Source organism: Pleuronectes platessa, chromosome 11 (genome assembly GCF_947347685.1).
Source record: "Pleuronectes platessa chromosome 11, fPlePla1.1, whole genome shotgun sequence".
NCBI classification, from domain to species: Eukaryota; Metazoa; Chordata; class Actinopteri; order Pleuronectiformes; family Pleuronectidae; genus Pleuronectes; species Pleuronectes platessa.
In genome coordinates this window covers 134,451-148,283 of record NC_070636.1, presented here as the reverse complement: position 1 = coordinate 148,283, position 13,833 = coordinate 134,451, and the positions used below count along the sequence as shown (strand labels likewise).

Sequence of the window (13,833 nt, the reverse complement as noted above, 5' to 3'; positions counted from 1 at the left end):
ACTTCTAGTACTACTACTGCTGCTAGTGCTGCTTCTGCTGACGGGGTAACCATTTTTTATTTATTTACCTGTTTGATTAAATTCTTCAGTGTCTGAGCTCTCCATCCGTTTGTCCTCACCTTTGACCACACCCACCATCCTTCCACAAACGGGGTCAGTGGAAACAGCTCAGCCAATCAGAACCATGGCCATCATCGCAGAGGGTGGGGCTAAACAGGAGGGAGGGGGAGGGGTACGTGGTGAGAAGAAAGGGCAAGAGGAGGAGGAAGTGACGGAGGCAGAGGAGCAGCTGGAACAGCTGGAGGTAACTGACCACAATCCACTAGACTGGTTGACTAGTAATGGTATTAACTTGTTACTGACTGGCTCCATGTTGGTGCAGGGGATGGAGCAGCCTTGTCGACAGCCCTGTTTGCTAACTGGCGGCTTGCGTAGTTGCAGTTCCTCACATCCCGTGAGCTCCCGTGAGCTCAGCGGCAGATGCTACAGTGCCCCCCTGGGTCAGGAGGAGATGCAACAGGAGCTGGTGGTGAAAGCTGTAAGAGTGAAGAAGAAAAAGAGAAGGCAAGGTAAGAAAAAAGACGAGAGGACAGACAGACAGAAGGACAGACAGATGGATTGTATACTTGACTCTTCTACATGTCATGCTGTCCGTCCTTAGACTGTAGCAGTGGGACATGTCTCTCTGAGAGCAGCTGCTCAGACTCCATGTTTGTAGTCCAAGACAGCAGCTGTAGTGACGGAGGAAGTGGAACTCCTCTGAGCGACCGAGCCTCCCTCATGTGGCTGGACCAGGACCAGGACCAGGACCAGGACTCACAGGAGGAAGGAGGGGTACATTCAGATGGAGGTTTAAAAGACGGAGAGAAGAACGATTCCTGGTTAGTTGAAAGCCAGCAGACCATAACATAATGTCTCCTTCTGACCCATCTGTCTCATTATTGTTTTCCTGTCCCAGCTCCGTCCTCCCTCAAGGATCCCTCCTCCTTCAGGGTCCAGAGAAGCAGATGATCACAGGAAAGGCCTCAGAAGAGGAGGTCATCCCTCCAACACCAGATGTTGATCTATTGCTGGAGTGCACCTTCTCCTATATGCAAAATAATGATGAAGATGATGGACAAGAGGAGCAGCCAATGGACGAGCAAGATGATGGGTATCTGAGCCCTCTGATTGGACCAGACGCGGAGGATGGGGATGAGGATGATGATGAGGTGTGTTGTATGTGGACTTAATGATACACCTGCCTGGTCCTAATATAATCCTGGACCTTTCTAGTCCTCATATTGCTGGACCTGTTAGGGTGTGTTTTGGACTAATGTATGAATGTAAATAATGTGAATGCTGTTGCGAAGTAAATCTCTCCTTCATTAAATTTAGTATTTTCTTCGTGTTTGTGTACAGATGGGCAAGCTGGTGCCCCCTACTGGCCTGGCAGACCAGATGTTTTACTCCACTGTGTCCACTCAGGACAGAGAACCCAGTTTGTCCAGTGATGACGAGGGAGACATCTACTGTCACACGCTGCCTGCAGCTGGCAGCAGAGGAGACGTCCTCACATGTTCGTCCATTCAGACGGAAAAGAGTAGAGACAGCCAGGTGGACCAGGACGCTCCGGACAGAGACCGTCACAAACCTGACCAGGTGAGACAAATCTGGACTTGACAAGTCTCACAGCTGGAGTTCATGTTTGAACCTTTTTCTCTTTAGTTGGCAGAAAGCTGGATGGGATACTTAGGCCCAGGGTGTGGAATACTGACCCTGCAGGTGACAGACAGGTGAGCTGGTGACCATGGTGTGACTGGTGTCAGGTGACTCACAAGACTTCAGCAGCTGTCTAACAGGTAACTGTGTGTCTCAGGTATGTGTGGTGTCTGGACTTCAAAGGAGGACTATTCTGCAGCACTCTGCCTGAAAGTGGGCTCAACTGGCAGCGATTTGAAGACAACGTCCACCAGGTGGCGCTGTCCCCTTCAGGTGAACTGCTACCATCTTTCAATCAGCTGTTGAAAACAGTAGTTTGTGATGAAGCTGTTGTTAATGATGTCCAACTGTTGCTTCACCATCATGTTGCATGTTAGCATCAGCAGCTCCCTGTCACCAGCTGAGTGTTTGAAGCAGGCAGCAGGCGGCCAGCTGTGCAGGTGTATGTAGCATGAGCTAACGGTTTATTGTTGCAACCCCATCAGGTAATCTGCTGTGGAAGGTGGAGCAGAAGAGCATGACAGCGTTTGCTTGTGCTAAAGTGTCAGTTAAAGGAAAACGTCACTGGTACAAAGCTGTGGAGCAAACAGCGTTTGTCGCTCTGAGTGACGACTCCGCCTGGATCATCAGGACCAACGGAGACCTCTACCTGCAGACAGGTAACCACCTGTCTTACCTTCTGAGCAGATCCCTGAATGTCATGAATCACACGTTGAAGAAACCCAAAACTGACAAGAGAAAATCTAAATCTCATTAAATCCTCAACACACAGTTTGAACCCAGGTATAAATCTACATCTAAGAAATCATGTCAGGAAATCGTTCATTGCTTTGATTCAGGGGAACTTGGAGTCGTAGCCAGTCACAGGAGCTGGTTTCTGAAGCGTTGTTATTGGCTGAGAATGATGACGAGTGACATTTAGACAAACACAAGACAAGATGAACGGCTCTTTTGTCCAGTAGGGTTAGAGTTAGCACCCCTCTGACCTTCTCCTACAGCTGTGATGTGACTATGTTACCAGCAGAGGACATTTTCTGAAAATTGATCAAACCTGTCAAATGACTTGTTTCTTCTTCTGCTGCTGATGAGCAGCAGGTGGAGCAGCTCTTCCAGTTGCTGCTGTTAAACCACAGCAGAAAAGAAGAGGAGGTTAAAACATGATGTGTCCTGTGTTGATGTGAGGAAGGTTCAGACACCTCTTGACCTCCCTCCAGACTTCATCAGGCTCTTCTGAATTTCCTCTTGATCACCATGGATCCATCTGGGCTACCTCTGGATCCTCCTGAGGTTCCTCTGGATCCTCCTGAGGTTCCTCTGGATCCCTCTGGATCCCTCTTGACTACATTTGGATCCCATTGGATTTCCCTTGATCACTTTGGGGACCCAGAATGAATCCCATCAGACGTCCTGTGGCAGGATGGGTGGTGTTTAAGGAGGAGCTATTGTGGGCTTTTGCCACAGTAACTTTTGTGTGTCTGTCAGGTCTGAGCGTGGAGCGTCCATGTGCTCGTTCTGTGAAGGTCGACGCCCCCTGTGTGTTCAGCCAGGTGTGTGTTAGAGGGGGCGTGGTCTGGGCTCTGAGCGAACACAAGGCTTTATTCTACAGAGAAGGACTGAACAGCTACTGCAGCGAGGGAGAGGGCTGGAAGTACGACACCGTCAGGTAATACTGCTACTGTAGTACTACTGTAATACAACTGCTTTAATACCACTAGTGTAATACTACTGTCTATGTGCGTGTGTGTCAGTGAGGCTCAGGGTCTGGACCTGATGTGCGTGGCCCTGGGAGACGGGGGGACGTCCTGGGCTCTGGACGCCAGTGGCAGCCTCTGGTTCAGGACAGGAATCTGTTCGTCCAAACCACAGGGAGACGACGACCACTGGTGGCAGGTAGAGACATGTCCTCTCTCACATCCTGTTCGTCTCATATCCTGATCATCTCACTTCCTGTCTGTCTCTCCTTCAGATCAGTATCTCGGACTACGTGGTGTTCGATCAGGGAAGTCTGTTCCAGACGCTGCTGCAGGCCACGCAGAGTGTGGCCACGGTCACCAGGGCCCCGGTGGAGCGGGTGGTGGCCTTTCTGTCTCAGTACTCTCAGTGTCAGCCGAGCCTGGTGAGCGCTAATGCCGGCGGAGTCTGGGTGGCTTCAGGGCGGAACCAGCTGCACCTGGCCCGCGGCAGCCTTGTAGGTCAGTCGAGTTAACAGTAGAGTCCAGTAGAGTTCACAATAGACTCAATGTTTCAGCTTCTCAATATGTGTGGTTACTTCAGGAACATTCTGGCAGAACGTCGTTCCCAGAGGAACCGTGTCGTCCACCAGGTGGAGCTTCATCACGTGTTCAGTGGTTCCTCACAGAGAAGGTAACACCTGGAGTTGGGTCTCTGCCCCCTCTCATGAACACATCTGACCCTGGTCTCCTGTGTTCCAGGTGCTCTGCTGTGGTTGGCTCAGAGCAGGAAGGATCTGTTCTGTGTTTGGGATCAGGATGGAGAGCTCCGCCCCTCGTCTGTCCCTCTCTCACCTGAGGTAAAAAATAAACACCTGTCGACTCTCCTGATGTTCTCCTGATGTTCTCCTGATGTTCTCCTGATGTTCCCCTGATGTTACCCTGATGTTACCCTGATGTTCTCCTGATGTTCCCCTGATGTCCTCCTGATGTCCTCCTGATGTCCTCCTGATGTTCCCCTGATGTTCCCCTGATGTTCCCCTGATGTTCCCCTGATGTTACCCTGATGTTCTCCTGATGTTCCCCTGATGTTCCCCTGATGTTCCCCTGATGTTCTCCTGATGTTCTCCTGATGTTCTCCTGATGTTCCCCTGATGTTTGCCTTTTGTTCTGGATGTTCTCAGATGGAGCTGACTCACCTGTCTGCCTGTCCTGATGCTCTGTGGGGTTTGGACCCTCATGGTCGAGTTAGAATTCGTACACTGTCTCCGTCCTGTCCCACCGGACTGAACTGGACCACACTGGACCTGAGTCAGCTTGGTATACACAGACACACAAACAAACACACAAACAAACACACATGTATGCACACATATATTCACACGCACACACAAGCACATACACACATATATATAAACAGACACAGCTGTTTTTCTGTGTCACACTGACAAGCGAAGGTTGTGTAACAGGTTTGTAACGTGTGTGTGTGTGTGTGTGTGTGTGTGTGTGTGTGTGTGTGTGTGTGTGTGTGTGTGTGTGTGTGTGTGTGTGTGTGTGTGTGTGTGTGTGTGTGTGTGTGTGTGTGTGTGTGTGTGTGTGTGTGTGTGTGTGTGTGTGTGTGTGTGTCTGTAACCTGACTGATAGGTCAGATCTGTTTTTAGTGCCTCTGCCCTTCTCACTATCTCAGACCACATGTCTGTTTACAGGCTAAGATTCTGTGATAGGGACCAATGTGTATCCACCAGTAGCAACAGGTTAGCTTCACAAGCTAAGCTAGTTTAGTCAGACGTTACAGAACATCAGTCGAGCAGAGCTTTCATAGTCTTTTAGCATAAACACACGTTTCAGGGTGTAAAAGTTGATGGTTTGGAAGAAGAGTCGAGTGAAGTCGTCTCAGATCTGGAGGTTTTACAATAATGAGTAGAAGTTGTTTTTGTTTGTGAGACTCAGTCTTTAACTTGAGCTCTAGATACGAGTCAGAGTGAAACTCAGCCCGACTCCTCCTTTGAGAATCAGTATATATTTTGGGGGGGAGTTGTACAGCTGTGGCCAAAAGTTTTGAGAATGACATAAGTATTGGTTTTCACAAAGTGTGTTGCTTCAGTGTTTTTAGATCTTTTTGTCAGGTGCTACTATGGTATACTGAAGTATAATTACAGGCATTTCATAATTGTCAAAGGATTTTATTGACAATAACATTAAGTTCATGCAAAGAGTCAATATTTGCAGTGTTGACCCTTCTTTTTCAAGACCTCTGAAATTCATCCTGCTGTCATTTAACTTCTGGGCCACATCCTGACTGACGGCAACTCATTCTTCATAATCGATGCATAGAGTTTGCCATAATTTGTGGGTTTTGTTTGTCCACCTGCCTCTTGAGGATTGAACACAAGTTCACAATAGGATTAAGTTCTGGGGAGTTTCCCGAGACACTTAGTTATCACTTTAACTTTATGGCAAGGTGCTCCATCCTGCTGGAAAAGGCATCGTGCGTCACCAGACTGTTCTTGGATGGTTGGGAGAAGTGGCTCTCGCAGGATGTTTTGGTACCATTCTTTATTCATGGCTCTGTCTTAGGCAAAATTGTTGATTAGCACATTCCCTTGGCTGAGAAGCAACCCCACAGATGAATGGTCTCAGGATGCTTTTCTGTTGGCATGACACAGGACGGATGGTAACGCTCACCTTTTCTTCAGATGCCCCAAACAATCTGAAAGGGATTCATCAGAGAAAATGACTTCACCCCAGTCATCATCAGTCCAACCCCTGCACCTTTGGCAGAATATCAGTCTGTCCCTGAGGTTGTTCCTGGAGAGAAGTGGCTTCTTCGCTGCCCTTCTTGACACCAGGCCTTCATCCAAATGTCTTCTTGTCACTGTGCGTGCAGATGCACTCACACCTGCCTGCCGTCATTCCTGAGCAACCCATCCACTGGTGGTGACCCGATCCTGCAGCTGGATCAACTTTAGGAGACGGTCCTGGCGCTTGCTGGACTCTCTTGGGCGCCCTGAAGCCTTCTTCACAACAATTGAACCTCTCTCCTTGACTTTCTTGATGATCAGATAAACGGTAGATTTAGGTGCAATCGTACCAGCAGCATATCCTGGTCTCTGAAGCCCTTTGTGTGCAGAACAATGGAGACTGCACGTGTTTCCTTGCAGGTAACCAGGGTCAACAGAGGAAGAACAATGATTCAAGCATCTGATCACTCTTCATAACATTCTGGAGTGTATGCAAATTGCCATCATAAAAACTGAGGCAGCAGACTTTGTGAAAATGTATCTTTGTGCCATTCTCCAAACGTTTGGCCACAGCTGTACAGTTGACAGTTTAATTTATCTTTGAGGTGGTTCCACTGTCTATGAGGTTCCATTTGACCTTGAGGTGTTTCCTACAGGACCTGAATGGTTCCTGGGACCGTTCAAGGAGCCTTGAGGGAGATCAAGTCAAACATGTGGAGCTTTGCTTGACCCTTCAGGAGGTTCTGAGGGTTCTTAAGGTTGCTCCAGTGTTCCTTGAGGAGCTTTTAATGAAGCTGAATTATCACGTGTGTGTTACAGGAAACGTTCGTCTGGTCAGTCTGAGCTGCGGCAGCCAGAACATCTGGGCCGTCGACAGTCTGGGAGTTGTTTACTTCAGGGTCGGAACTCAACCGCTGAACCCGAGCATGATGCTGCCAGCCTGGATCCACATAGAACCACCTGTACAGGTAACACACTGGATCCACATAGAACCACCTGTACAGGTAACACACTGGATCCACATAGAACCACCTGTACAGGTAACACACTGGATCCACATAGAACCACAGGTAACACACTGGATCCACATAGAACCACCTGTACAGGTAACACACTGGATCCACATAGAACCACCTGTACAGGTAACACACTGGATCCACATAGAACCACCTGTACAGGTAACACACTGGATCCACATAGAACCACCTGTACAGGTAACACACTGGATCCACATAGAACCACCTGTACAGGTAACACACTGGATCCACATAGAACCACCTGTACAGGTAACACACTGGATCCACATAGAACCACCTGTACAGGTAACACACTGGATCCACATAGAACCACAGGTAACACACTGGATCCACATAGAACCACCTGTACAGGTAACACACTGGATCCACATAGAACCACCTGTAACACACTGGATCCACATAGAACCACCTGTACAGCTAACACACTGGATCCACATAGAACCACCTGTACAGGTAACACACTGGATCCACATAGAACCACCTGTAACACACTGGATCCACATAGAACCACCTGTACAGGTAACACACTGGATCCACATAGAACCACCTGTACAGGTAACACACTGGATCCACATAGAACCACCTGTACAGGTTACACACTGGATCCACATAGAACCACCTCTAACACACTGGATCCACATAGTACCACCTGTACAGGTAACACACTGGATCCACATAGAACCACAGGTAACACACTGGATCCACATAGAACCACCTGTACAGGTTAATCACTGGATCCACATAGAACCACAGGTAACACACTAGATCCACATAGAACCACCTGTACAGGTAACACACTGGATCCACATAGAACCACTTGTAACACACTGGGTCCACATAGTACCACCTGTACAGGTTACACACTGGATCCACATAGAACCACAGGTAACACACTAGATCCACATAGAACCACCTGTACAGGTAACACACTGGATCCACATAGAACCACTTGTAACACACTGGATCCACATAGAACCACCTGTACAGGTAACAAACTGGATCCACATAGAACCACCTGTACAGGTAACACACTGGATCCACATAGTACCACCTGTACAGGTAACACACTGGATCCACATAGAACCACCTGTACAGGTAACATACTGGATCCACATAGTACCACCTGTACAGGTAACACACTGGATCCACATAGAACCACCTGTACAGGTAACACACTGGATCCACATAGAACCACAGGTAACACACTAGATCCACATAGAACCACCTGTACAGGTAACACACTGGATCCACATAGAACCACTTGTAACACACTGGGTCCACATAGTACCACCTGTACAGGTTACACACTGGATCCACATAGAACCACAGGTAACACACTAGATCCACATAGAACCACCTGTACAGGTAACACACTGGATCCACATAGAACCACTTGTAACACACTGGATCCACATAGTACCACCTGTACAGGTTACACACTGGATCCACATAGAACCACAGGTAACACACTGGATCCACATAGAACCACCTGTACAGGTAACACACTGGATCCACATAGAACCACCTGTAACACACTGGATCCACATAGAACCACCTGTACAGGTAACACACTGGATCCACATAGAACCACCTGTACAGGTAACACACTGGATCCACATAGAACCACCTGTACAGGTTACACACTGGATCCACATAGAACCACCTGTACAGGTTACACACTGGATCCACATAGAACCACCTGTAACACACTGGATCCACATAGAACCACCTGTAACACACTGGATCCACATAGAACCACCTGTAACACACTGGATCCACATAGAACCACCTGTAACACACTGGATCCACATAGAACCACCTGTACAGGTAACACACTGGATCCACATAGAGCCACCTCTAACACACTGGATCCACATAGTACCACCTGTACAGGTAACACACTGGATCCACATAGAACCACAGGTAACACACTGGATCCACATAGAACCACCTGTACAGGTTAATCACTGGATCCACATAGAACCACCTGTACAGGTAACTCACTGGATCCACATAGAACCACCTGTACAGGTTACACACTGGATCCACATAGAACCACCTGTACAGGTAACACACTGGATCCACATTGAACCACCTCTAACACACTGGATCCACATAGTACCACCTGTACAGGTAACACACTGGATCCACATAGAACCACAGGTAACACACTGGATCCACATAGAACCACCTGTACAGGTTAATCACTGGATCCACATAGAACCACCTGTACAGGTAACACACTGGATCCACATAGAACCACCTGTACAGGTAACACACTGGATCCACATAGAACCACCTGTACAGATAACACACTGGATCCACATAGGACCACCTGTAACACACTGGATCCACATAGAACCACCTGTACAGGTTACTCACTGGATCCACATAGAACCACCTGTACAGGTTACTCACTGGATCCACATAGAACCACCTGTAACACACTGTATCCACATAGAACCACCTGTACAGGTTACACACTGGATCCACATAGAACCACCTGTACAGGTTACACACTGGATCCACATAGAACCACCTGTACAGGTTACACACTGGATCCACCTAGAACCACCTGTAACACACTGGATCCACATAGAACCACCTGTACAGGTTACACACTGGATCCACATAGAACCAAAGGTAACACACTGGATCCACCTGTACAGGTTACACACTGGATCCACATAGAACCACCTGTAACACACTGTATCCACATAGAACCACCTGTACAGGTTACACACTGGATCCACATAGAACCACCTGTACAGGTTACACACTGGTTCCACACAGAACCGCAGGTAACACACTGGATCCACATAGAACGACAGGTTGCACACTGGATCCACATAGAACCACAGGTTACACACTGGATCCACATAGAACCACAGGTTGCACACTGGATCCACATAGAACCACAGGTTCCACACTGGATCCACATAGAACCACCTGTACAGGTAACACACTGGATCCACATAGAACCACCTGTACAGGTAACACACTGGATCCACATAGAACCACCTGTAACACACTGGATCCACATAGAACCATCTGTAACACACTGGATACACATAGAACCACCTGTACAGGTTACACACTGGATCCACATAGAACCACCTGTACAGGTAACACACTGGATCCACATAGAACCACCTGTACAGGTAACACACTGGATCCACATAGAACCACCTGTACAGGTAACACACTGGATCCACATAGAACCACCTGTAACACACTGGATCCACATAGAACCACCTGTAACACACTGGATCCACATAGAACCACCTGTACAGGTAACACACTGGATCCACATAGAACCACCTGTAACACACTGGATCCACATAGAACCATCTGTAACACACTGGATACACATAAAACCACCTGTACAGGTTACACACTGGATCCACATAGAACCACCTGTACAGGTAACACACTGGATCCACATAGAACCACCTGTACAGGTAACACACTGGATCCACATAGAACCACCTGTAACACACTGGATCCACATAGAACCACTTGTAACACACTGGATCCACATAGAACCACCTGTACAGGTAACACACTGGATCCACATAGAACCACCTGTACAGGTTACACACTGGATCCACATAGAACCACCTGTACAGGTAACTCACTGGATCCAAATAGAACCACCTGTACAGGTAACACACTGGATCCACATAGAACCACCTGTACAGGTTACACACTGGATCCACACAGAACCACCTGTAACACACTGGATCCACATAGAACCACTTGTACAGGTTACACACTGGATCCACATAGAACCACAGGTAACACACTGGATCCACATAGAACCACCTGTACAGGTAACACACTGGATCCACATAGAACCACCTGTACAGGTAACACACTGGATCCACATAGAACCACCTGTACAGGTAACACACTGGATCCACATAGAACCACCTGTAACACACTGTATCCACATAGAACCACCTGTACAGGTTACACACTGGATCCACATAGAACCACCTGTACAGGTTACACACTGGATCCACCTAGAACCACCTGTAACACACTGGATCCACATAGAACCACCTGTACAGGTTACACACTGGATCCACATAGAACCAAAGGTAACACACTGGATCCACCTGTACAGGTTACACACTGGATCCACATAGAACCACCTGTAACACACTGGATCCACATAGAACCACCTGTACAGGTAACACACTGGATCCACATAGAACCACCTGTACAGGTAACACACTGGATCCACATAGAACCACCTGTACAGGTAACACACTGGATCCACATAGAACCACCTGTAACACACTGGATCCACATAGAACCACCTGTAACACACTGGATCCACATAGAACCACCTGTACAGGTAACACACTGGATCCACATAGAACCACTTGTACAGGTTACACACTGGATCCACATAGAACCGCAGGTAACACACTGGATCCACATAGAACCACAGGTTACACACTGGATCCACATAGAACCACAGGTTGCACACTGGATCCACATAGAACCACAGGTTCCACACTGGATCCACATAGAACCACCTGTACAGGTAACACACTGGATCCACATAGAACCACCTGTACAGGTAACACACTGGATCCACATAGAACCACCTGTAACACACTGGATCCACATAGAACCATCTGTAACACACTGGATCCACATAGAACCACCTGTACAGGTTACACACTGGATCCACATAGAACCACCTGTACAGGTAACACACTGGATCCACATAGAACCACCTGTACAGGTAACACACTGGATCCACATAGAACCACCTGTAACACACTGGATCCACATAGAACCACCTGTACAGGTAACACACTGGATCCACATAGAACCACCTGTACAGGTTACACACTGGATCCACATAGAACCACCTGTACAGGTAACTCACTGGATCCAAATAGAACCACCTGTACAGGTAACACACTGGATCCACATAGAACCACCTGTACAGGTAACACACTGGATCCACATAGAACCACCTGTACAGGTTACACACTGGATCCACATAGAACCACCTGTACAGGTAACACACTGGATCCACATAGAACCACTTGTACAGGTTACACACTGGATCCACATAGAACCACAGGTAACACACTGGATCCACCTGTACAGGTTACACACTGGATCCACATAGAACCACAGGTTACGCACTGGATCCACATAGAACCACTTGTACAGGTCAAACACTGAATCCACATAGAACGACAGGTTGCACACTGGATCCACATAGAACCACCTGTACAGGTAACACACTGGATCCACATAGAACCACAGGTTACACACTGGATCCACATAGAACCACAGGTTGCACACTGGATCAACATAGAACCACAGGTTGCACACTGGATCCATATAGAACCACAGGTTCCACACTGGATCCTCATTACCATGTCTCTGCAGCCAATAGGAGTGCAGCTGATCAGTGTCCAGACGAGTCCTAACGACCGTCTCCTCTGGGCCGTGGACAACAGAGGAACCGTCTTTGTGAGAACCGGACTCAGTGATGAGATGCCTGTCGGGACGGACTGGGAGCTGGTCCCAGGTACACACCTGTCTGTCTGCAACACCTATCAGTCTTGATTGTGTGTCTGTTACAATAATGTGTGTGTGTGTGTGTGTAGGGCTAGCAGTGAGTCAGCTGGTCCTCAGCTGTCGGACAGTTTGGGTTCGGTGTGTAAACGGAGATTTGGCTCGACGTTACGGCGTCTCTGACCGGAACCCTGCAGGGGACTACTGGAAGAAGATTCCTGGAAACGCCAACTGGTTAACTGGTAAGACTGAGTTTATGCTGGGTTTATACTGGTTAGACAGGGTTTATACTGGTCACACTGGGTTTACACTGCTTAGAATGGTATACACTGGGTTTACACTGGTTAGACTGGGTTTACACTGGTTAGACTGGATTTATACTGGTTAGACTGGGTTTATACTGGTCACACTGGGTTTACACTGTTTAGACTGGGTTTACACTGGCTAGACTGGGTTTATACTGGTTTGAATGGTTTGTACTGGTTAGACTGGGTTTACACTGGTAAGACTGGGTTTATACTGGTTACACTGGGTTTACACTGATTATAGACTGGGTTACACTGGGTTTAAACTGGTGAGACTGGGTTTACACTTGTTGGAATGGATTAGACTGGTTAGAATGTCTCAAGCGTGTCCGAGATAACAAGTCTCTCTCTCTCTTTAGTGACTCCAGAGGACGAGTTGTGGGCAGTGACTCTGGTCGGTGGTTTGTCCCGTCGGCTGACAAAGCTCCTCCCACAGACTCCCTGTAAACCCGCCTCCTCAGGCCCCGCCCTCAGTGGCGACGACGTTGAAGATGAATGGGAGCTCATCTGAACTCTGACATCACTATGATGTCATTACTTGTTCATGTTGGTCTGCCTGAGCTGGATTCACCTGGTGGAACGCGATGACATCACCAGTATCATTTCCTTTAACTTTCAAGTCTAGATAATATATGATCGCACTTTAGAGAGCCCAGGTGGCCTCTGGGATAATATGTAAACTTATTATTTTGTTTTAACAGGAGACCTTTAATATCTGGTGGGGTGATGGTGGACAGGGATTCACTGGGACTTAATCTGCTTATTCGGGTTCTACTGGTTTTAACTTGTTTTCACTCATGACATTAAAGTGACATTGCACTACACTTCA

General features: G+C 47.9%; 1 protein-coding gene across 8 annotated transcripts in view; it reads left to right on the top strand.

Annotated features, from left to right (window-relative positions):
* Nucleotides 1-13,833, top strand: part of tecpr2 (tectonin beta-propeller repeat containing 2) — a 17,837-nt gene extending 4,004 nt beyond the window's left edge. For 4 of the 8 annotated variants that reach the window (XM_053434103.1, XM_053434100.1, XM_053434102.1 and 1 more), the window contains 17 exons: nucleotides 90-569; nucleotides 662-881; nucleotides 959-1,211; nucleotides 1,402-1,641; nucleotides 1,708-1,775; nucleotides 1,859-1,974; nucleotides 2,187-2,360; nucleotides 3,184-3,364; nucleotides 3,450-3,591; nucleotides 3,668-3,893; nucleotides 3,976-4,065; nucleotides 4,134-4,231; nucleotides 4,556-4,691; nucleotides 6,932-7,080; nucleotides 12,571-12,712; nucleotides 12,792-12,941; nucleotides 13,364-13,833. In XM_053434103.1, coding sequence (XP_053290078.1) covers nucleotides 90-569; nucleotides 662-881; nucleotides 959-1,211; nucleotides 1,402-1,641; nucleotides 1,708-1,775; nucleotides 1,859-1,974; nucleotides 2,187-2,360; nucleotides 3,184-3,364; nucleotides 3,450-3,591; nucleotides 3,668-3,893; nucleotides 3,976-4,065; nucleotides 4,134-4,231; nucleotides 4,556-4,691; nucleotides 6,932-7,080; nucleotides 12,571-12,712; nucleotides 12,792-12,941; nucleotides 13,364-13,515 — 3,017 coding nt within the window. In that variant the 3' untranslated portion in view covers nucleotides 13,516-13,833. The remainder of the gene's footprint in view (nucleotides 1-89; nucleotides 570-661; nucleotides 882-958; nucleotides 1,212-1,401; nucleotides 1,642-1,707; nucleotides 1,776-1,858; nucleotides 1,975-2,186; nucleotides 2,361-3,183; nucleotides 3,365-3,449; nucleotides 3,592-3,667; nucleotides 3,894-3,975; nucleotides 4,066-4,133; nucleotides 4,232-4,555; nucleotides 4,692-6,931; nucleotides 7,081-12,570; nucleotides 12,713-12,791; nucleotides 12,942-13,363) is intronic. The other 4 variants (XM_053434105.1, XM_053434104.1, XM_053434107.1 and 1 more) reach the window with 2 other exon arrangements.